The sequence below is a fragment of the Suncus etruscus genome, chromosome 19, assembly GCF_024139225.1.
Source record: "Suncus etruscus isolate mSunEtr1 chromosome 19, mSunEtr1.pri.cur, whole genome shotgun sequence".
NCBI classification, from domain to species: domain Eukaryota; kingdom Metazoa; phylum Chordata; class Mammalia; order Eulipotyphla; family Soricidae; genus Suncus; species Suncus etruscus.
The window spans coordinates 39,347,148-39,369,738 of record NC_064866.1 but is presented as its reverse complement, the minus strand read 5'-3'; the positions used below and the strand labels follow the sequence as shown (position 1 = coordinate 39,369,738).

Here is a 22,591-nt window from a genome sequence, read left to right as displayed (position 1 = left end):
GGGGTACAGTGCATGTCATTTTATCTCTATTCAGCAGTTCCAGTTCCAACAATCATGTTCACAGCGGAATATTCGCTACCCTACTGCATTCACCACTCTTTGTGGCAAGCTTCCTACCTTGAACTGGTCCTTCTGGTCTTCATCTCTATTGTCTTTGGATATTATTACTATACTATATATTATTTTCCTGATACTCCAAAAATGAGTGAGATTATTCTATGTCTATACCTCTCCCTCTGACTCATTTCACTCAGCATAATTCTTTCCATGCCAACCATGTTTAAGCAAATTTTATGACTTCATTTTTTCCTAACAGCTGTATAGTATTCCATAGCTATATGACAGTTTCTTTATGCAATCATCTTTTCTCAGGCAGCTGGGTTGTTTCCATATTCTGGCTATTGTAAATAATGTTGTGAAAAACATAGGTATGCAAAGGGCTTTTCTGCACTGTTTTGGGGTCCCGAGAATATATACTTTAGTTTTTGAGGCATATTCATATTGTTTTCCAAAAAAGGCTGAATCAGTCAGTATTCCCACCAAAAGCAAATGAGAATCCCTTTATCCTTGCATCTGTAGCAGTACCATTCGTTCTTGTTCTTTGTGATGTGTGTCAATCTCTATGGTTTAAGATGATATCTTATGATGTATCCCTTTGATGATTAGTGATATGGGTCATCTTTCCATTTGCATTTTAGCCATCTGTATTTCTTCTTTGAGAAAATGTCCATTTCTTCTTCTCATTTTTGGATAGGGTTAGATGAGGTTTTTCTTGCTAAATTCTACCAGTGTCTTGTATAGCTTAGATATTAAGCCTTTATCAAATGAGTATTGGATGAATAGACTACCTATGGAATCTTTGTGTCTTAGCCACTGTTTCCTTTGAAGTACAGAAGCTTCTCGGTAGTCCCATTTGTTTATCTTTGCTTCCTCTTGCTAGACCAGTGATATTGTTCCTTGAAGATGCTTTTAGCTTCAATGTCATGAAGTATTCTGCCTACATTTTTGGTGTGTCTTATAGTTTCAGATATGATAGCAAAATCTTTTTTTTTTATCAATTTTGATTTAACCTTTGTGCATGGCGCTAAATAGAGGTCTGAGTTCAATTTTTGCATGTACCGGGTAGTTGACCAGTTTTCCCAACACCACTTTTTGAAGATTCTTTTCTTGTTCCACTTCATATTTCTTGCCCCTTTATCAAAGATTATTTGATCATATACTTGAGGGTCTATCTCAGAATATTCAAGTCTATTTCATTTCTATGAAATACCATGCTGTTTTAATGATTTCTGATTTAATGATCACTGCTTTATAGTACAATTTAAAGTTGGGGAAAGTGAGTCATCTTATATTTTTCCCAAGGTTTGCTTTAGCTACTTGTGGAGGTTTATTGTTCCATATGAATTTCAAAAGTGTTTGATCCATTTTTTTTTTTCGGTTTTTTTGGGCCACACCCGGTGACACTCAGGGGTTGCTCCTGGCTAAGTGCTCAGAAATCGCTCCTGGCTTGGGGGACCATATGGGACACAGGGGGATCAAACTGAGGTTTGTCCTAGGTTAGCGCGTGCAAGGCAAATGCCCTACTGCTTGCGCCACTGCCCCAGCCTGATCCCCTTCTTTGAAAAGTGTCATGGGTAAACTTATAGAGAATGCACTAAATCTGTACAATGCTTTGGGAAGTATTGCCATTTTAATTATTTTAATCCACCCAACCATTGAACAGAAAATGTTTTATTTTCCTTGTGTCCTCTTTTATTTTTTGAAGCAGTGTTTTGTAGTTTTGGATAGGTCCTTAATCTCTTTAGTTGACTTCAAGGTTCTTAATTTTCTGACACACAATTCTGATGAGACTGTTTTTAATATCTCCTTATCTTTCATGAATTATGTATAGAAAATCCATGGATTTTTGCATATTAATTTTGTATCCTGACATCCTGACACTTTACTATACAAATCTATTTTCTCTAAAAGCTTTTCTGTAGAGTCTTTCGATTTTTGAATATAGTATCAAGTTATTTGTAAACAGTGAGGGTTTAAATTCTTCTTTTTCTATCTGAATGTCTTTGATATCTTTTTTTGTATAATTGCTATGCAAGTACTTCAGTATTATATTAAATAGAATTGACAAGATCTGCCTTATGCCAGATCTTAGAGGAAAGGCTTTTTATTTTTCCCATTATGTATAATGGTAAATGGCTTTGACTACATTGAGGAAAGTTCCTTCAATTACCATCTTGTTGAAAATTTTTATCATTAATGGTGCTGACCTTGTCAAGTGCTTTCTCTGCATCAATGATATGATCATCTGATTTTTTGACTTTTCACATACTACATAGACACACACAGAAATTGATCACTTCCAAGTCAAACCAACTTCACTTCCTCTGGTCTTTTCTTATCTTTTACTTTTTACTTTTACTCAAGTCCAGAAGGGTCATAGCTCTACATTCAGCAGATTCTGCAGAGATATTTAAATCTTTCCCTACCTTCCTAATTTAGTCCTCTATAAATTACCTTACTTAAATTTTCTTAATTTAATTATAGCCACAGTATTGACAGGAACTGTACTCACAGTGAAGACAGTCACAGTAACGGTGGTGGAGAGAACAACGCTATTTCATAGAGAGATTTTCTTAGAAAACAAGGAGCAAAAAATAATCAAAAACCCATTCAACCTTCTCTTCTCCCTCTACAATAAAGGAATTTTAAGGTGGAAAATTCACCTTACAAGCCCCAAGTCATAGGCTGTATCTATGGGGGGCTGTCTTTCACATCTTCCCACACTCCTGCCTCAAGACAGTAGGAAAAGAACTTCCTTTCTTTGGGGAAGTTACAGACAAGACATTGTGCTTCTCTTTCTATCCCACTCCTGTTCTTACTGTCCCACTCCTGCTTCTCCATATGATGGCAAATATCACTGGGGAAATCAGAAGATGGCCTCAGAACCCTGATCATTAATTCTGAGCTCCAAAAGTATTTTTTCAGATAATCACAGATTTATTAAGGATACTGTGGATAAGGAGGGACCTATAACTAGGGTGGGACTGGGTGGCAAGCAGACTTAATGCAGTATGACCTTAACTAAGGTTCAGGAAGCGTGGGTGAATGCAACTTAAGACCAGCAGGGAGTTCTGAAGTCAGAATCCAGATGTCAGACTATCCCTGTGGCAATCCATCACTGGCAGTCGCAGCACATGGGCAGTGGCACCACTGCTCTGCTGAATTTTCAGACTGACCATTCAGTTACACTCTTTCCTGCTGGAGAGGTGACAGCTCTCAAAATATACCTGCAAAAGATTTATTGTCACACAAATATTTATCCCCAACAGCATAATTCATAACACTTCTTTTTTTGTTTGTTTGTTTGTTTGGGGGCCACACCTGGTGACACTCAGGGCTTACTGCTGACTGTATGCAAGGCAAACACCCTACCTCTGTGCCATCACTCCATCCCTGTAATACTGTTTTGAGCTTTATCCTGAGGGCTATGATGAACCAAGGAGGGAGTTAAGTGTAAAAGGGAGGGGCCGGAGCGATAGCACAGTGGTAAGGCGATTGCTTTGCTTGAGCCCAACACAGTACAGACCCTGGTTCGAATCCCAGCACCCCATTTGGTCCCCCGAGCATGTCTGGAGCGATTTCTGAGCGCAGTGCCAAGAGTAACCCCTGAGAGCCACCGGATGTGACCCCCCCCAAAAAAAAAAAAGAGTAGAAAAGAGACCGGAGAGCTAAGGGCTCACCACTGAGAATATATAAGGAACCTGACTACAGAGAAAAGATTGAAGATCATACATTTATGCCCAGTTGAGATTGAAGACCATGAATTTTAATGTAGTTATGAGCTGGTGTTTACATCATGGTGATAGACCCCAGTTTTTGTTCCCTGCAGACATCCCCTGCACCTGACCTTGTGTGCAGGTGCATCACATGCATACACCAAGCCTTTCAGAATTCCACTTCTGCTCAATGTTTCTGATCTCTTTGTGCATCTCTCTGTCCAGGAGCTGTATTCTCAGTCCTACGATGCTGTTGGCGTCATGTTTGCCTCCATTCCAGGATTTGCAGACTTTTACTCTCAGACGGAGATGAATAACCAAGGAGTGGAATGTCTGCGCTTGCTGAATGAGATCATTGCAGATTTTGATGAGGTAAAATAAAGCCTCAAAAATGTACAGGCACGAAGGGGCACAAAGCATTATTACTGTTATTGCTTTTTGTTTACTTCAGTATTTACTAAAACTTGGTTTACTCCTTGGTGTGCTTGCCGATTCTCCGTTGGTTTAAAGCATTTCATGTCATAAACGATTTTCCAGTCACAAAGTTCAACATGGCCATTTCTGCTGTTCTTGACTTGGATTGGGACTCAAGGTGAAAAAGTCATGATTGCTTCTCGCCTCTGTGGGCTCATAATGACTATGAAAGTCTCACACATAAAAGCCATGACTAATACATGCATACCAGTCTCTAAAGCAATTAATCAAATAATTATTAATGAATTAACTAATTGCTAATCAAATAATTATTAATAAAACGATTAGTTAATTAAAGATGTAAATAATCTGAAAGCAATTTAGAATGCACTGATAAAATTTAAAACATTGTGTTCAAATTAAAATATTAAAAATAATCTGACTGGGCTTGGAGTTATAATATAGCATATATGGCCTTGCTTTGCAATCATCTAACCTGTATTAGATTTCCAGCACCGCATATGAGCCCCCAATAATTGCAGGTATGATATCTGAGCACAAAGTAAGGAGGAAAACCTGAAAACCAGGTTTGGACCAAGTCTACTATCATCATTATCTAACTAATAACTAAAAATGTCTTCATATTATCATAAAGGATGGGACTAAGGAGGGGGTAAATAGATAAAGGGACTAAATAATAGGCATTATATGGCCACCCATATTATGATGGATGGAAATTAGACTTTTGTTAGTGGTCTACACCAATGTTAAGTGACAGTTATATATACCTGGAATTTCTCTAATGTCATAAATAAATGATCGTTCAATAATTTTAAAAGAAAAATTAGTCTCACATAAAAATAATTATCTGAATCTAGATTAATTTAATTTTGTTTTATTTTAAACCCTCTATCACCCAAATTGCTTTGTTAGCATGTTTTTAAATAGTAGTTAATAAATTTGAACTAGATTTGAGCATGGTGCCACTGACTATAGACACTCTAGCAGTGCTCCTCAAACTATGGCCCGTGGGCCACATATTGTATTTGTATCTGTTTTGTTTCTTCATTGCAAAATAAGATATATGCAGTGTGCATAAGAATTCGTTCATAAGTTTTGTTTTTACTATAGTAAGACCCTCCAATGGTCTGAGGGACAGTGAACTGGCCCCCTGTTTAAAAAGTTTGAGGACCCCTGCTAGAGACTAAAAAAAGAAAGGAGAAATCACCAAGAAGAGTGTGAGGACAGTAAACCTGGTTATAGAAAGAAGAAGCTGAAGAGACAGAGAGTGGATTGGTACAAAAGGATAGGCTTAAGTCAGATGAAGGGAAGAGAGGGAACAAAGGAGGAAGAAAAAAAGAGAGTAAGTGGAAGTGAAAGACAAGGAGCATTAGAGACATGGGAGGAGGAAAGAAGATAACTAATTCAGTAAACAGAAACCAAAATATCAGCTGGTTGCAGCCCCAAGTAGGCACCAAGCAAGCAAAAATATATGGCTCCAGGAAATTTACATTCCTATGTGGATGATGACAAATAATAATAACCAGGATAAGTGCTAAGAAGAGAAAATAAAGCAGGCAATCAAGAATATGTACATGGAAATGGGGTGTTTGCTGTTTTGTATCTAAAAGACTTAAGGGATGAGGCTTACAGTTATGTGAAGGAAGGCTGAATGCCAACCAGTGAATAACAAACAGCCAAGATCCTGCACAGGTCCACTTTGTTCAGATCAGCATGGAGATCAATTTGACTGGAGTTAAAACAAAAAATAGCCAGTCTTCGCACATCACAAAGAATGAAAACAAGCAGTGCTGGGGGGGGATGTGGAGAGAAAGAGAAATAAGAAAAACTCTTATTCACTGCTGGTGGGAATGCCATCTAGTTCAACTTCTATGAAAAGTGATATGGAGATTCCTCCAAAAACTGGAAATCAAGCTCCCATATGATCCAGCTATACCACTCCTAGGAATATACCCTAGGAACACAAAAATGCAATACAAAAATCCATTCCTTATACCTATATTCATTGCAGCACTATTTACCATAGCAAGACTCTGGAAACAACCAAGATGCCCTTCAATAGATGAATGGCTAAAGAAACTGTGGTACATATTATACACAATGGAATATTATGCAACCGTCAGGAGAGATGAAGTCATGAAATTTTCCATACATGGATGTACATGGAATCTATTATGCCCAGTGAAATAAGTCAGAGGGAGAGAGATAGATGCAGAATAATCTCACTCATCTATGGGTTTTAAGAAGAATTAAAGACATTTTTGCAATAATCCTTAGAGACAAAGAAAGGAGAGCTGGAAGGTCCACTTCATGACACGAAGCTCACCACAAAGAGTGATGAGTGCAGTTAGAGAAATAACTACACTGAGAACTATCATAACCATGTGAATGAATGAGGGAAATGGAAAGCCTGTCTAGAGTACAGGCGGGGGTGGTGTAGGAGGAGAGAGATTTGGGACACTGGTGGTGGGAATGTTGCACTGGTGAAGGGGGGTGTTCTTTACATGACTGAAACCCAACTACAATTCTATTTGTAATCAAGGTGTTTAAATAAAGATATTAATAAAAAACAATAAATAGAAAAAATAGCCAGTCTTGACAGTCATAGTATAAACTTTGGTTTTGATTCTGAGTGACCTAGAAGTCATAGGAAAATTTTATGCAGAGCAGAAAAGTGGTCTTTGTTTGTATCAGAATCATGGACACAGACCTACTCCATAAGGAGCTGAGAGAGAGAGCTTAGTAAGAGAGAGTATGTTTGTATACAGAAGGCCTGGGTTTGATCCCCAGCACACATAGTATTCTGGCTGCTGCCATGAGTGACCTGAACATCACAGAGCTAAAGGAGGACCCCAAGCTCGTCCTAGTGTTGCATAAATACAAACAAAAAAGTAGTGTTTTTTCATCTGACATTCATCACCGCTCAATAAATATATGTAGGGTTTTTGAAGAGAAAAATGTTACCACAAAAATTAGAAGTAGGCCTTCACTGTGAGTCCAGGGATAGCTAAGTAATGTAAAGATTAATTCCTAACACCATTGTCTGGATCTCTTTCAGCTTCTTGGTGAAGACCGCTTTCAAGATATTGAAAAGATTAAAACCATTGGCAGCACATATATGGCCGTATCAGGCCTGTCACCTGAAAAACAGGTAAAGAAACTCAGCCTTAATATTCAACTATAACCAGCAGCAGGGGCCCTTGTTTGTTAGGGCTCTAAAGATGATGAGGAGACTTGGAAAGTGGGAGAAAATTTGATGAATAAGACACTCTATAGTGTCATGTATATTTGCTTCTAAGATGCCTGTATTTATTTAATGGATCAAATGATTCTTTTCTATGATTGATAACTCTCTAGGCTTTATTCTGAACCTCACTATGTGTAGGCTGAACAAAGACATGGCTGAAAAATCCCACTTGTCATTTAGCTGTGATGTGGGTGTTTCTAATCTCTAATATAGACCTATTTTCTGCTTCTCCCCTGTTTCTCATTCCCCAAAGTAATTTGTAACAGTAATAGTGCCTGGTTTTTTGAGAGTTGACTGAGTCATTAGGGGGAACTCTAAAGTTCACCTTCTAGGTATAGTAACAAATCCCCTATAATATATAACATTCTCCCTGAACTGAGCTTTGTACAGAATAGAACAGAGGGCCTCAAAGTACAGCCCTCTGGCCACATGTAGCCCACAGAGTACATTTATCTAGCTTGCCACTATTGCCTGTCCTGCTTAACAGCCTACTCATCCCAGGCTCACATTGCGCATGTGTGATGTGCCCTGCACTCTACAACTCCCCTCCTCTATGTCCCCTCTTAGTTTTAGGCAGGGCTCCCCAAACTACATCCCATAGGCTACTATTGTTCATAGCCTTTTTTTGAAAGCTATAGTCTGGCCCTCCAGGAGTTTGACAGTGAACTGACCCCTGTTTAAAAAGTTTGAGGACCCCCTGGAATAGATGCTCTGAAAACAATTCTTGGGTATGATTTCAAATAATTGGGGAAAACACATTTTTATTCTTTCTTCACATTTTTTCAACTACAGATTTAGAAATACTGCAAAAGTAACTCTTTAGAGAGAAACCCATCCTAGTATTCGGATCCAGAGGCCTCAAACTCTTGAGTAGGGGTCTCAAAGGTCTGATTTCAGGCCAAATTCAATCTCTTTTCCTAACTGCAATTTTACTAGAATACAACTACTTCCATTTTGGGTCTATAGCTTCTTCTCAGCTAAAAAACGGTATTGGAAAAGGTCATTTTTAGGCCCTTAGAACATAAATGCTGGCGCTGTGACCTTTTACTAAACTTGTACGCCAGTCCCTGCTTTGCAGGAACACTTCAATTTTTTCCAAACACAATCTCATTCAATCCTTGTAAGGTAGGCAATAGTATGTATGCATGTCATATTGTATAAACAAGGACACAGATTCAAAGATGCACAGAAGCTTACATAAGACTTCCTTTAGGAGTTCTGTGAGCAAACATCTGTATGAAATATCCCTAAACAGATCCTGAACAGAGTCTATAGTTAATCCCATGACAATATACTCCAAGGGTGGAGAAACCTCATATCTCTTAGGCCAAGTGAATTCCTTTTCGAATGACCCCAATATTTACTGTGCCAGGGCAGGAGGGAAAAAAAAAGCAAAAAGCACAAAACATTGTTTATTTTTTATATATTATTTTTATCTTCATTTATTATTTTTTTACTTACCTATCTATTTTTGGTCGATTTCTTTGTTTGGGTGTGGTTATTGAGGTTGTTGTCCCCGGTTATACTTAATTTTTTTTTCTTCTTTTCTTTTCTTTCTTTATGTGCTCTGCCATGTTTCTTATCTCAAGACCATGGCAGAGTTTTTTGTTTGTTTGTTTGTTTGTGGTGCTTATCATTATTGTTGGAGTCCTCACTGGATATTTGACACTTCTTTTTGTACTGGTGGAGTGTTTCACCTTCTTTTTCTCCTTCGTCTCTCAAACCGATGATGAGAGCCTCTAGAAGGATTCCGCCCATTTTCGGCGTATTAGATTTTTACCCCAGCTTATTACTTTTCTCTTCTTCAAACAAAACCACGTAACTTGAACTAGCTAATCCTGCCTCCCAGTTAGAGGGGGAAATAAGGGAGGCACCAAGACCAAACAGGGGCAAGACTACTAAGTAGTAGGCTAGGTACAGAGGGGACCACATATTCTAGCAGCCCTGGGGGTGAGGGAAGAGGATATGGGACGTAGGACAAAAACGAAGGTGTCGGGAGGACAAATTGGTGATGGAAATCCCCCCTGATTCTATGTAAATATGTACCTAAAATATTATTGTCAACAATATGTAAGCCACTATGATCAAAATAAAAATTATATTAAAAAAAAGAAATATCCCTAAACAAAGAAAATAGGCATGGATTCTAGGTTAAATACTATGTACAGGAATGTAGGCCTATGAATACACACACATGCTAATGCATATTCTCCAATTTATGTTGTATGAATAAAGGATAAGTCTGAGAAAAATAATATAGATTAGTAGAATACCTATATTAGTATATCTATATATAATACCAATAGACTCTATTAAATCTCTATTAAGCTGTTTCTGTAAATTGATGGGTGGAATATATAGATCCTCATAGACATGACTATTCCATCAAATGGGCATGCAGGTGGCGTTAGGACTTGCACAAAAATATTTGGTTTCCATATTGAATAAGTCATTCTCTCCCCTTTGCTCCAGCGATGTGAAGATAAGTGGGGGCATTTGTGTGCTTTGGCTGACTTCTCTCTTGCCCTGACTGAAAGTATTCAGGAGATCAACAGACATTCATTCAATAATTTTGAACTTCGAATTGGTAAGTAGAGCTGAAAGAGTTGCCAGGGACGCCCCTTCATGAACTGACTGTTCTTGCTCCATCACGATCCCTCATTCTCTGGCATCGAGGTAGAGGTTTCTCAAACAGAATGCAGCAGGAAAAATGTCACCTAACCAAGGTCAGAAAGAAGTTCAGTACAGGGCTTTTGAGCTTTCTCTCCTATCAAATTCTGTACATTAGGGGAAGATATTGACCTTGGCGACTGAAATATCACCAAACACTAAACCTAGCTACCTCTTTTCCAATTTAATTGGTATTTCCAACCCATACAGGGACTGCTTAGAGAAATAGCTTGACTAATGCATAGTCTTATTCTTACTTGTGTGTCAACTGATCCCATCTAAGTTATGAATATATGGGCCTTAGTTTCTTTTGAATAAACCCCGAGTATTCTGGTGAAGATCTTTTTTCACTCAGTCACCCAAATCAGCATAGACACAATATAAAAACATAATAATGTTGTCAATGGGCATGATAATTCTCTATAATTTACGTATGTATTTGGCCCATTTTCAGCATCTCTGCTGAGTCTTGAGGGTTTCTTAAAGCATACTCTGAAATGCCCTACTCATGTTTCTAGTTTGTTAAATTATGGTTTAAACACCATCTAGGAACAAATAACCAGATATTTTATAAATTTTTTAAATACATTCCCTTCTAATGTATTACCAGTAAAAGTTTTATTTGCATATCTGTAGCATCTGGACAAAATTCTTGAGTACAAAATAGTTGTCAGTGGTTCACAATCTCATGTTGTAGGTGAATTAACTCAGGTCCAAAGAAGGGGAATAGCTGGCATATGATCCCACAGTCAAATATTCCCAAAGCAACAGATCAGAGATTTCCTGAGACCAGTGACATTGCTTTTCAGGGTTCAGTCACAAACCATTTTCACTGCAGTTCTCATATTTTAGATAACTTCTGGCTGACATGACATTTTTCTTTATTTTTGTCTCCCTGGGTATCCCCCCAAGAGACACCAATATCTGAATAATGCCTTGTGACTTTATTCACTGTAATTAAAGAAGTGTCATTTTATGTTCTTAATCTATAGATGACCACATTCATAACTTATTACCAAATCTCCCAGTGACTCTTAATGACATATCTGAAATAATTGACTATACAATCTAACCAGAAATACAAATCAGAACTTTTACTCTGCACAAAGGGGCAGCTACATAATTTTAGGAGATGTAGTTAGAGGCAAGCCAGTCCTAGGTATTATATTTTATATTGCTAGCACAATTCAGAGCATTTAAAAAAAAAAAAACCTCCATGCAGAGAGAGAGTAGGAGGTTGGCAGTAGATTAGAGTACCATAAACACTTTGGTACAGATATAGTCAAAGGTACGGAAGGGTAAGGGCCATGATAAATGAGACTGAAAAAATTAAGCAAGAACCAAACTTGAGAAACCCTTCATTGCAATTCTAAGAATAATGAATTTCATTTGCAAAAAAGGAACCCTAGTCAACGTTTAAGTGGACTGTAACTTGATCGGATGTGAGAAGTAGTTGAAGTAGTAAAAAAAGATGATGATCTGCAGGAAGGCAGAAGAGGACAGGAAAGCTGGTCAGCAGGCTATCTATCTCCTTTAACAAAGGAAAAGAACTGCTGAGAACTAGCAAAAAGGGAGAAGACAAAGGTGGTCCCAGAGTTCTGTATAAAAGAGAGGCAAGAAGAGACTTTTTGGGGCTCTGAGTCTGGCCCAGGATTTATATACTGTTTATATACTGAGATAAGTCAGTATTCATGTAAAAAAAAAAATATCAGTAATTGGGGCTGAAGCGGTGGTGCAAGTGGTAAGGCATCTCCCTTGCCCATCTTAGCCTAAGACAGACTGTGGTTCGATCCCCAAGTGGCCCATATGGTCCCCCAAGCCAGGAGCAATTTCTGAGAGTATAGCCAGGAGTAATCCCTGAGTGTCACCGGTGTGGCCCAAAAACCAAACAAAAAAAATCAGTAATTATCTCTAGTACCCATTAATGATAATACTTTATGCCAGCTTTTTTTTAAATTTCCATTTAGAGATAAAAAAAAAAGGGGGGCCAAGTAGGTTAAGTAACTAACCCAAATCACATATATATCCTCGATTTAACCACAGAAATCATACATACAATGATCACTCTTGTGGCAGGGTACCCACATCCATGAGACCCCCTCTTCTCTCATCTTTTGCTCCTCTGTTTCACTCCCCCAGGCATCAGTCATGGCTCAGTAGTAGCTGGTGTTATCGGTGCTAAGAAACCACAGTATGACATCTGGGGCAAAACCGTGAACCTAGCAAGCCGGATGGACAGCACGGGGGTGAGTGGCAGGATCCAAGTTCCAGAAGAGACCTATCTAATCTTGAAGGACCAGGGCTTTGCCTTTGATTACCGAGGAGAGATTTATGTCAAGGGCATCAGTGAACAGGAAGGAAAAATCAAAACATACTTTCTCCTGGGAAGAGTCCAACCCAACCCGTTCATCATGCCCCCAAGAAGACTACCTGGGCAGTACTCCTTGGCTGCAGTTGTCCTGGGCCTTGTGCAGTCCCTCAACAGGCAACGGCAGAAGCAGCTGCTCAATGAGAACAACAACACAGGGATCATCAAGGGTCACTACAACCGGCGGACTTTGTTGACACCTAGTGGGTCAGAACCTGGAGCCCAAGCTGAAGGCACTGACAAGTCCGATTTGCCATAAGAAGCATTCTCTTCACATTCCTTTTTTTTTTTTGTATTTCTTTTATATATAAAAAAAAATAAATATACTAATAAAAAGGTTTAATTTTTTTTAAAACAAGAATGGTTTCATTGGTGTTTGGATGCACTCTCTTCTGGAAATTATTTGACTTTCTCTTCATTCACAAACAGTTATGGATCATCTATGTCTAAAGTCCGAGATTAATTAGGATGCCAAAATAAATAAGAATTATTTTTTATCTTGAATGGCTCTCAAATGAAAGAGAGTGAGGAACATACAAATAGAGATTCCATAAAAATGGAATAATCAGGGGCCGGAGAGATAGCATGGAGGTAAGGTGTTTGCCTTTCATGCAGAAGGTCCGTGGTTCAAATCCTGGCATCCCATATGGTCCTCCGTGCCTGCCAGGAGCGATTTCTGAGCATAGAGCCAGGAGTAACCCCTGAGCAATGCCAGGTGTGACCCAAAAAACCAAAAAAAAAAAAAAAATGGAATAATCAAGAACAACTGCAAGTTTTCTATGCTTAGTATGTGTCTGGTCCAATGCCAAACTCGTAAATTAATATAAATGCATCACATATCATTTTCAAGACCTGAAAACTGATTACTCTAAGTAGACTACTTGGACATATGTGTGGAATATGTGTGGGTGTCTAGAAAATTTTTCCTAGGACTGGGTTTGAGGACTTACTGCTTCTTATGCAAGCTTCCCATTCTATTCACCCTCTCTTTCTTAGAGACCAGACGAGTGTAGCTGTTCTTGGCTGGAACGTCTGCTACCATCTTTTATTTACAGATGATTTTAACAAGCAGAGATTGTAGGCCATACCTAAATAGTACTATCTTTACCAACCAGGGGAGAAAAGGGAACTGGGTTTCAAGTTCACCTCAAGTCCAGATGGTTTCGTTTAAACACCACTGCCTAGTGCTGTAATGGGACAATAATATTGATTCAATGAATTTTGAAAGTCTGAGCAGACTTTCCATCTAGGAACTTCAGGTTGGGTGTTTGGGGTGTTTGGGGTGAACTACTGGGGATGTGTTGAACCCCTTACCTGAGCCCAAACAGCTCCATCCTCTTGCACCCAGAAAGTGAGATAGCTATTCTCATTCTCTTTGTGTTATAATGTGGGAAAGGTTAAGAACCACAGAATGAATGACCTAGCGACCTTGGTTTAAACCCTGTCTGTGACACCAATGATTTTTATGTTGGGCAAGTGGCATAAACAAAGAAACTTGCCATCTTCAGTTACCTCTTGGGGACAATAAAGAGAGCTTGATTGCTTTTCTTTTTTTTTTTTTTCAAAGTAATGACTTGAAATTTTGAAGGTTTCTCATTCAATAAATATAATGAACACATCCCAGAGAAGGTTGAAAAAATGTTCAATGATTAACCCTCATTAATAATTTGTATTCTTCACAAATCTTCACAAATCTCTTCACAAAAGAGAAAATATAAAACTATAAATAGAACTTCTAAAATATGCTTTGTCCCTGAATTAGTTATAAAGCAAACATTTAGAGGGCTTTAGATTTGGGACTTTGGGTACAAGATTCTTACCTACAGCTTCACAGCAAGACTGCTAAAAAAAGAAATGGGGTTGGTACTGTACTATACTCAAATATTGCCCGTAGTTACTATTAAACACTCAAAGATCTCATAGGACTAGTAGAAGATATCTACAATTTATCTTGGTAACTTGTTGTATTTGAAAATGTATTAACTTAATCATATTTGTATTTAAATATTTTTTTTTGTTTCAGTTTTTGGGTCACACCCAGCAGCACTCAGGGGTTCCTCCTGGCTCTATGCTCAGAAATCGCCCCTGGCAGGCACAGGAGACCATGTGGGATGCCGGGATTCAAACTATTGTCCTTCTGCGTGAAAGGCAAACACCTTACCTCCATGCTATCTCTCCAACCCCTTAAATAATTTGTAATGATACCAAGAGCTAGAGAGCTACTCGATAGGCTGAGAACTTGCTTAGCATGGGGAAGATCCAGGTTCCATCCCCAGCAAGGCCTGCTCACTAAAGCACTACCAAATGTGACTCACAAGCCAAGAGTTGGGAGTCCCCTGAAGGAAGCACTGTTGGGCATGACCCTAAAATCAATATATCAATGCATAAATATAATGTGCCAAGTGAGTTCACTCAAAGGACTGCTAAAGATTCTCACTGGGTCTTTGCAGATTTTGCCCTGTATTAATGTGGACTACTTCTCCAATTTTGCAGAGGTGAATGACAGTATAGACTCCATTCCAAGACACATTCCTCCTGAGGAGAATTTTCCCAGAGCCAAAATCAGCACTCCTAACCCAGATTTCATAACTGTCCTTTAGAACCTGTAACAGAAGGAATATTGGAAGCTCATTGCCTCTATGACATTTTTATTCCAGACCCACAGGCTTTTTTGACACGTGGACTCCTGTGCCAGCATTTCTAAGTGAGAGAAGGTTGCTCTCCTATTAGCTCTGGGCTCCAAACCACTGAGCCCAATATTTTATTGATGAGTTACCAGGGAGTACAGTGCCCTTCAGAATAACACCATGTGCCTATTTGAATTATTAATTGCGTTTCAACCATACATCTCCAGAAACCACCCCACCTCACATGCCCCAGGAAGAGAACCTCACCATTCTCTACTAGGATACCAAAGCACTGAGTTGATTCTGTGCACTTGTCTTTCTCTTTAATAAAAGCAAAACTGTCACTCAATTGCAATAATTTTTGTTTGGAAATAATCATTCTTCAGACTGATATTCTCTCTTGATAGCATTATCAGAATGGCAATGAGAACTAAAGTTTTCAGAGTAGTTTTCACAGCCTTCTTCTGCACATTCCTCTGATCCACTGTACTCCTTCCAGTGATGTCAGCTACCATTATCATATCATTAGCATAATGACTCTTGGATCCAAGTAAGCCCAGAGCTCTCTTTAACTGAAAAATCAAGCATCTTACTGACTCCAAGGAAGCCCTGAGAAGTGGTTTCCATTACCCAAGCTTCCAGTCTAATCTTGATAAAGAAGCCAGTTTTTTTTTCTTCCTTTAGATTTCTGTTGCCTCATTGGGGTGCAAACAATTTCTATCATCCTATATCTAGTATTGCTATCAGATATACGCACACACATCATTGATAGCTTACTAAGATCCTTTCTTTTGTCCTCACATAATACCCTGACTTTAAACTCACCTCCTTAGAATTCAATAAAAAAAAAAAGCAACCTAATGGTTAAGTGTGTAAGTTTTGGAGCCAAGAGAACTGATTAGAATTCATTTAGTAGTTTGTAATCTTGGGAAAATTCCTAATATTTACCATGCATTGGTTTACCTGTTTCTTCATCTGGATGAATTGCATATGGTAGCATTAAAGGCTTATTATGAACATTAATGTTTTTGTCCGTAGAGAGCACAGGGCAATAAGATTTAAACTGTGCCTGGCACACTTTAAACCTTATTTATACCTTCAGCAAGTACTATCCACAAGAAGATACTCTTTTCTTTCACCATTTTTACTCGGCAGGAGACCTCTCCTCCTTAAAAAAAAAAAATGAGGGTGTTGTTAGAGTTTAATGGGAGCAAAAAAAAAAAAATCACTCTCACCCTGTCTCACCCTGCTGTTCTGCTATGGACTGAGAAGTGAGACATTATTGGCACATAGATATGGAAATTTTAGCTTTATACTTGAAAGCTAGAGCTTGGTTCAGCAGCTAACAAAAGCCTTCACTTGGACTTAGGACTTACTTCCTCATAAGCTAATTTTCTTCCTTATTTGTCATCGAATGAAGACAGCTAGGAAAAAAATGAGTTAAGAGTCCCGCTTTCATAGCTAACCAACTTGGGGGGTCGGGGAGGGGGCTTCCTGTGCCAAAATATGTACTTTCCTCTCCTTACCCCAACATCTTCCTTCTAGAAAGTGCAGAAAAACAGATAATAGGTTTCTTCCAAAGTCCTCCTACCTGCACTCCATTTGTACTGCCACTCTTTTTACCTTATCTTCTCTACAGATGAGAAGGACCTCGTTGCTTCCTCCCCTCCTCCTGCTTCCACTGACAGCCCACCTTTCAACTCCACCTGTGACATTTGCTTTATGTTTTCTCAGGGGTCGTCCTGGCATAACCCCAGCATAATGACTAAATGCCTCATAACTTGTCTTGGTCTCCTTAAAGTTGATTACAGATGTGCTGAGCACAAGCTGCCAAAAACCTAGGTGTTTGGCCAGTGCACCACAGGAACTTAACCTTAGCCCAGTGTCCTGATCTCCATCTGGCAAGACACCCACTTAAATAAATTGCTCTACTGCCACCTGTTGGGAGACAAAAAGTATTTCTTTTCTTGCTTTGCAATCTCTTTGAGGAAAAAAATTAAGCATCTGTTTCATTAGGACAAATACAACAGGAACCAGGGCAGCGGTATAGCAGGTAGGATGCCTGCCAGGCACACAGAGAACCTACGTTCAATCCCTGGCAACACTTATGGTTCCCTAAACCCGCTAGGAATGGTTATTAAGGGCACAGCCAAGAGTAAACTCTAAGCACCACTGAGTATAGCCCAAAAACAAACAAACAAACAAACAAACAAACAAAAAAGGCAACAATGCTTCCAAGTTGTGGCACAGATGGGTCGTGTCCCAGGGCTCCATTTTGGCAAGAATGGAGACTATTTCGAGCTCCAGCATAGCTGGCTAAGGAGCACTGCGACTTGGCTTACTCTTTTGAGTGTGTAATAGATTGCCAAATTCCACCCTCCAGGCATTCACCATTCACCCCTTCATTGAGCAATACAGTCTGTATTGTGGTCATAACAAATCACATCAAAACTAAGTGGCTTACCAGAGCAAAACAGTCTTATCCCAGAGTTTCTGTGAGTTAGAGAATAAGCATCTAACTTTTGCTGGTTCTAGCCCAGACTCTTACCAGGTCACAGGCACAGTATCATCCAAAGTCACAGTCATGTGAATGAAAACTAGTTGGAACCCGTCTCAAGAGGGCACCCATTCAAGGCTTATAAGGCCTCAGCTTCGTTTTGACTTTTGACAGCAGCTCTCAGTTTCTCCTTGGAGATTTTTACTTCATTTTGTTTTGTTTGTTTTACAGAGCCACCCGCAGAAATATTCAGTGGTTACTCCTGGCTTTGCACTCAGGAATTATTCCTGGCACTGCTAGAAAGCTCAGCATATGGGATGCTGTGGAACAAACCTAGGTCAATTGCATGCCAGGTAAAAGTTCTCCCTACTGTTTTATCTTTCCAATCCTGCCATCCTGCCCTAGGGCTTCTTGACAGTTTTTACAATCTGGCCTCTCTCAGAGTGAGTAATCTAAGAAAAAAAATCATATTACCTCTTGGTAATATGATCACCATAATCACATCCACTAAATCCTAGAGTTTATTTTTATTTAGAAACTCTTGTCTATATTCAACTCAATGAAAAAGGAGCTGAACTTCTTTTCGTGGAGACAGCAGAGTTTTTGGGTTTGTTTTTCCTTTTTGCTTTGTTTCGTTGCTGGGCCACACCCTGCAGTATTCATGGCTCTGTGCTCAGGGGACCATATGGGATGCCAATGATCAAATCCAGGTTAGCCACTTGCAAGACAAACACCCTACCCATTGTGCTATCCTCCAGCCCCTGAAGACTTTTTTTTTTATTTTGGGGCCACAATCAGTGATGCTCAGGGGTTACTCTTGGCTATACGCTCAGAAATCTCTCCTGGCTTGGGGGACCATTTGGTACTCTGGGTATCTGGTACTCTGAGGATCAAACCAAGGTCCTTCCTAAATCAGCCACATGAAAGATAAATGCCCTAACGCTGCACTATAGCTCCAGCCCCCCTACTCCTGCCCCCCTATTTTTAAACTCCCATAAGCCACAACATGATGGTCACTTCATATTGCTCTCTGACATCAGGCTTAACTACAAATTTTAGTAAGATACAAAAACTTGGCACTGTCTTATTTTAAGCCCGTAATATTTATGATTTTCTATTATTTATAGTTTAATTCAAACTAACACACATCTACAGTCAACTAAAGTACCAAAAAACTATACCCCAGGTTTTAAGTCCTCAATTCATCTTGTTCATTAAACCCAACATTCCAGCAAATAATTTTACATTTTCTACCCTCTCTTAATCTCTATTGTTCCTTTGATAGTCCACATCTCTAGGCTGATTCATACAATCTGCTCCCTGCTTTCTCAATGATACTTTGTAATTTGCTCTTTTTTTTTCCTCTTCCATTCTCTACCCAATAGCAAAGTTACCAAAGCATTTATCAAACTCTGTTACTCTTCGGTTTAAAATCTACAAACTTTATCACAGAAAAAGACAGAAGAAATCATTTGAATCGAAGAAAAACCTTGGGCAAATTTCCATTTTCTGGTTACAAATAGCACTCCAAGTATCCCAAATTTGTGAATAGTAAAAAACTTTAGTAATTTTCTGTTTTCTCAAAAGCACAATTGAGAAGAATACAAATGCAAATATCTTGGCTATAGCAAAACTACCAATTCACTACTTCCCACTTTAGGGCATCATGCTAGAGACATAGGACTGTTTTCTTCCTTACAGCTCACAAGCCATCCACTTCTTAGCTTATAACTGGCACTAGATAAGCATTAACTAAATCAACTGATGAACAATGATCTGGAATAGAGACTGGATCAAAAGTTCAGAAATATTCCTTGGGGGATAAAGCAGGAATAAAATTAGTTTTAATTGCATAGTTTTTTAAATATTGAAAGTGTTTCTATAAGAATTTGTATTTCTGATTTCTTTTTAAAAATGTGGAGCACTGAATCTGCTCCACCGAGCTCAAATGGGGTCTCCTTTCTAGCCTTCTCTCAGCCTCCTTCGGGTTCCTGTACCATCACTGTTCATCTGCCCTTTGGAGCCAGCCAAGTTTGTATTGGCGAGGGAATAGGGAACCTCACATCTTAATCCCTCCCACCAAAGGCAAACCGGGTTGTCTTTTGGGGTCTTTTCCCCAGTCTCCTCTTGGTCCCAGTACCATTGCTGATTCTTTGTCAGGTCTATGTCTAGGTGGGAGCAGGGAGGTTCCCATCCTAATCCCCTCCAACAAGGACAAGTTGGGCCTCCTTTCCAGCCTTCCTTCAACCTCCCCTGGGTTCCAAGCCATTACAGAAACTCCCTTCCTTCCCATCATTCCTCCTTTTCCCAAATAAATTATTTTAATTTATATCATAGACATTCTGGCAAATTGGATCAAGCACTTCTTTCTCTTAGGAAATACACAGCTCAGGAGATCTGAGGCTAGGTTATCAGCTGTTGCCATTATCGGGGCTTAGGGACTGCACCTTCTCACAGATATCTGGAGGGATGAGGCCTGAAGGCAGAGCCACACCTCTGCGACCACTGTCATCCTTGCCTAGGGCCGCACTCCAGAGTAGGGACCTAGCCACGTGCCACAGGTGACGAAAGAGGACTGAGAACAAGGGTAGAATACTCTAAGCCACCAAATACAAAGAAATATGGGGAAACTAAGGAAGACGCTAATAGCCAGGGGTATGGAGAGAAATCCTAGCAAGTTTCCAAGTCCACCAAAATGCACGATCCCAATAGATGAGGTCATAAAAGTGGCAATAGACATCAAGGAATCACTAGCCACCAAGATGAAGAAATCCTTGCAATAATTTTCAGAGACAAAAGAGAGGAGGACTGGAAGTTATAACTCACTTCATGAAGCTCACCACAAAGAGTGATGAGTTTAGAGAAATAACTACACTGAGAGCTATCATAACAATGTGAATGAATGAGGGAAGTAGGACTCCTGTCAAGCATACAGGCGAGGGTAGGGTGGGGAGGAGGGAGATTGGGGACATTGGTGATGGGAATGTTGCACTGGTGATGGGAGGGAGGGTTTCTTTGCGTGACTGAAACCCAACAACAATCATGTAATCAAGGTGTTTAAATAAAATATTATTTTAAAAAAAGTCAAGAAAAAAAGATGAAGAAATCCATAGATGAACAAGTCAACCAACTCAAAGTTGAACTTTTGCAAAAGCTGAGAGAATCAATACAAGTGGAATTAAAGAAAATAAAAAAAAGTCTTAGCAAGCCATAATAGCAGAATTACGTAGTTAGAGAATCACATAGAAGAACTTGAAGAAAAACTAAAACCAAAAATGACATAGCCAATAAGGAAATAAGAGGTAAAGCATTGGAAGAAAATATTAGGTTTGTAATAAAAACAAACAAACAAAATAATCCAAGGATTATAGGAATACCAGGAGAGGAGGAAATAGGGAAAGAGTGAGGAAGATAATAGCAGAAAACTTCCCCACCCTCTGGACAAATTGTCAAAATCTGTGGAACACAGCAAAAGCAGTAATTAGGGGGAAACTCATAGCAATACAGGCCTATGTCAGGAAAGAAAAAAATGACAAAATTAACAGTTTACAGAAACAACATAAGAATCATTGGAGTCCCATAGGCCCAGGAACCCAAATATAGCCGGAAGAAAAGAAATAATAAAAACCAAAGAAGAAATAAACAACATAGAAGCAAAAAAACACAATACAAAATATCAGTGAGACCAGTTTGTTTTTCAAAAGAATAAGCAAGACTTACCAAAAGAAAAAAAAGTAAACAAGGGAAAACACCCAAATAAATAGGATCACAAATGAAAGGGGAGAGATTACAACAGAATCCCAATAAATCCAACACATCATGAGAGAGTACTATGAACAACTGTACTCAGTTAGGCTAGAGAACTCTGAAGAAACCAACAGATTTCTGTAAAAATATCATCTTTTGAGTCTCAACAAGGAAGATGTAGAAAGCCTAAACAGCCTAATCACATCTAAGGAAATTGAAACAGTAGTTAGGAAACTCCCCAAAAATAAAAATTCTGGTCCAGATGGTTTTACAGGTGAATTCTATCAAACATTCCAAGAAGAATTACAACTCGGGCTCTTCCAAAACTTTGAAAAGACAGGAATCCTTCCTAACTCCTTTTACAAGGTGAATATCATACTCATAACCAAAGACAGCAAAAACACCGCCAAGAAAGAAAATTACAGACCAATCTCACTAATAAACATAGATGCAAAAATCCTCAACAATATCTTAGCAAACCAAACACACAATATATCAAAAAAGATTATACACTATGACCAAGTGGGTTTCATATCAGGGATGCAAGAATGGTTCAACATATGCAAATCAATCAACATCATACATCACATCAACAAGAAAGACAAAAACCATATGTTCGTATCAATCAACACAGAGAAGACATTTGACAAAATCCAACACCAATTTATGCTGAAAACACTCAGAAAAATAGGGTTGGAAGGAACCTTCCTTAAGGTAGTTACAGCTATCTATAAAAAGCCACAGCCAACATTTAACCTTAATGGTGAAACACTGAAAACTTTTCCACTAAGATCAGTATTCTATCTCTATTTGTAGGATTCGTCATTGTGACTAGGCTGTGTCTTGGGGTGTTTTTCTTCAGGTCTCTTTTAGCTGGTACTCTTTGGGCATGCAGGATTTGATTGTATGCTGTCTTTAGCTCTGGGGGTTTCTCTGTGATGTTGTCTGACTGTTGATTCTTTCTGTGGATCCTTTTCCTTTGCCTCTGGGACTCCAATGATTCTTATGTTGTCTCTGTTGAGTTTATCATAGACTTCTATTTCATCTGTTCTCATTCTTTGAGTATTTTTTCCATTGTCTGATCATTTGTCTTTTCCAATCTCTTCTGCTGTATGGAGTTGTTCTGCATTTGATCTTCCAGTGCAGTGATTCTGTCCTAGGCTGCTGTTGCTCTGCTGGAGAGGTTTTCTATTGTGTTTTTCAGTTCAGCTACCATGTTTTTCA

The 22,591-nt window shown here is 39.0% G+C and overlaps 1 protein-coding gene across 3 annotated transcripts in view; it reads left to right on the top strand.

Moving 5' to 3' along the window:
* Positions 1-12,857, top strand: part of ADCY8 (adenylate cyclase 8) — a 273,697-nt gene extending 260,840 nt beyond the window's left edge. For all 3 annotated transcript variants that reach the window (XM_049765555.1, XM_049765557.1, XM_049765556.1), the window contains 4 exons: positions 4,002-4,148; positions 7,270-7,362; positions 9,931-10,045; positions 12,268-12,857. In XM_049765555.1, the coding sequence (XP_049621512.1) occupies positions 4,002-4,148; positions 7,270-7,362; positions 9,931-10,045; positions 12,268-12,755 (843 nt within the window). In that variant the 3' untranslated portion in view covers positions 12,756-12,857. The remainder of the gene's footprint in view (positions 1-4,001; positions 4,149-7,269; positions 7,363-9,930; positions 10,046-12,267) is intronic.
* The last annotated feature ends 9,734 nt before the right edge of the window (positions 12,858-22,591 follow it).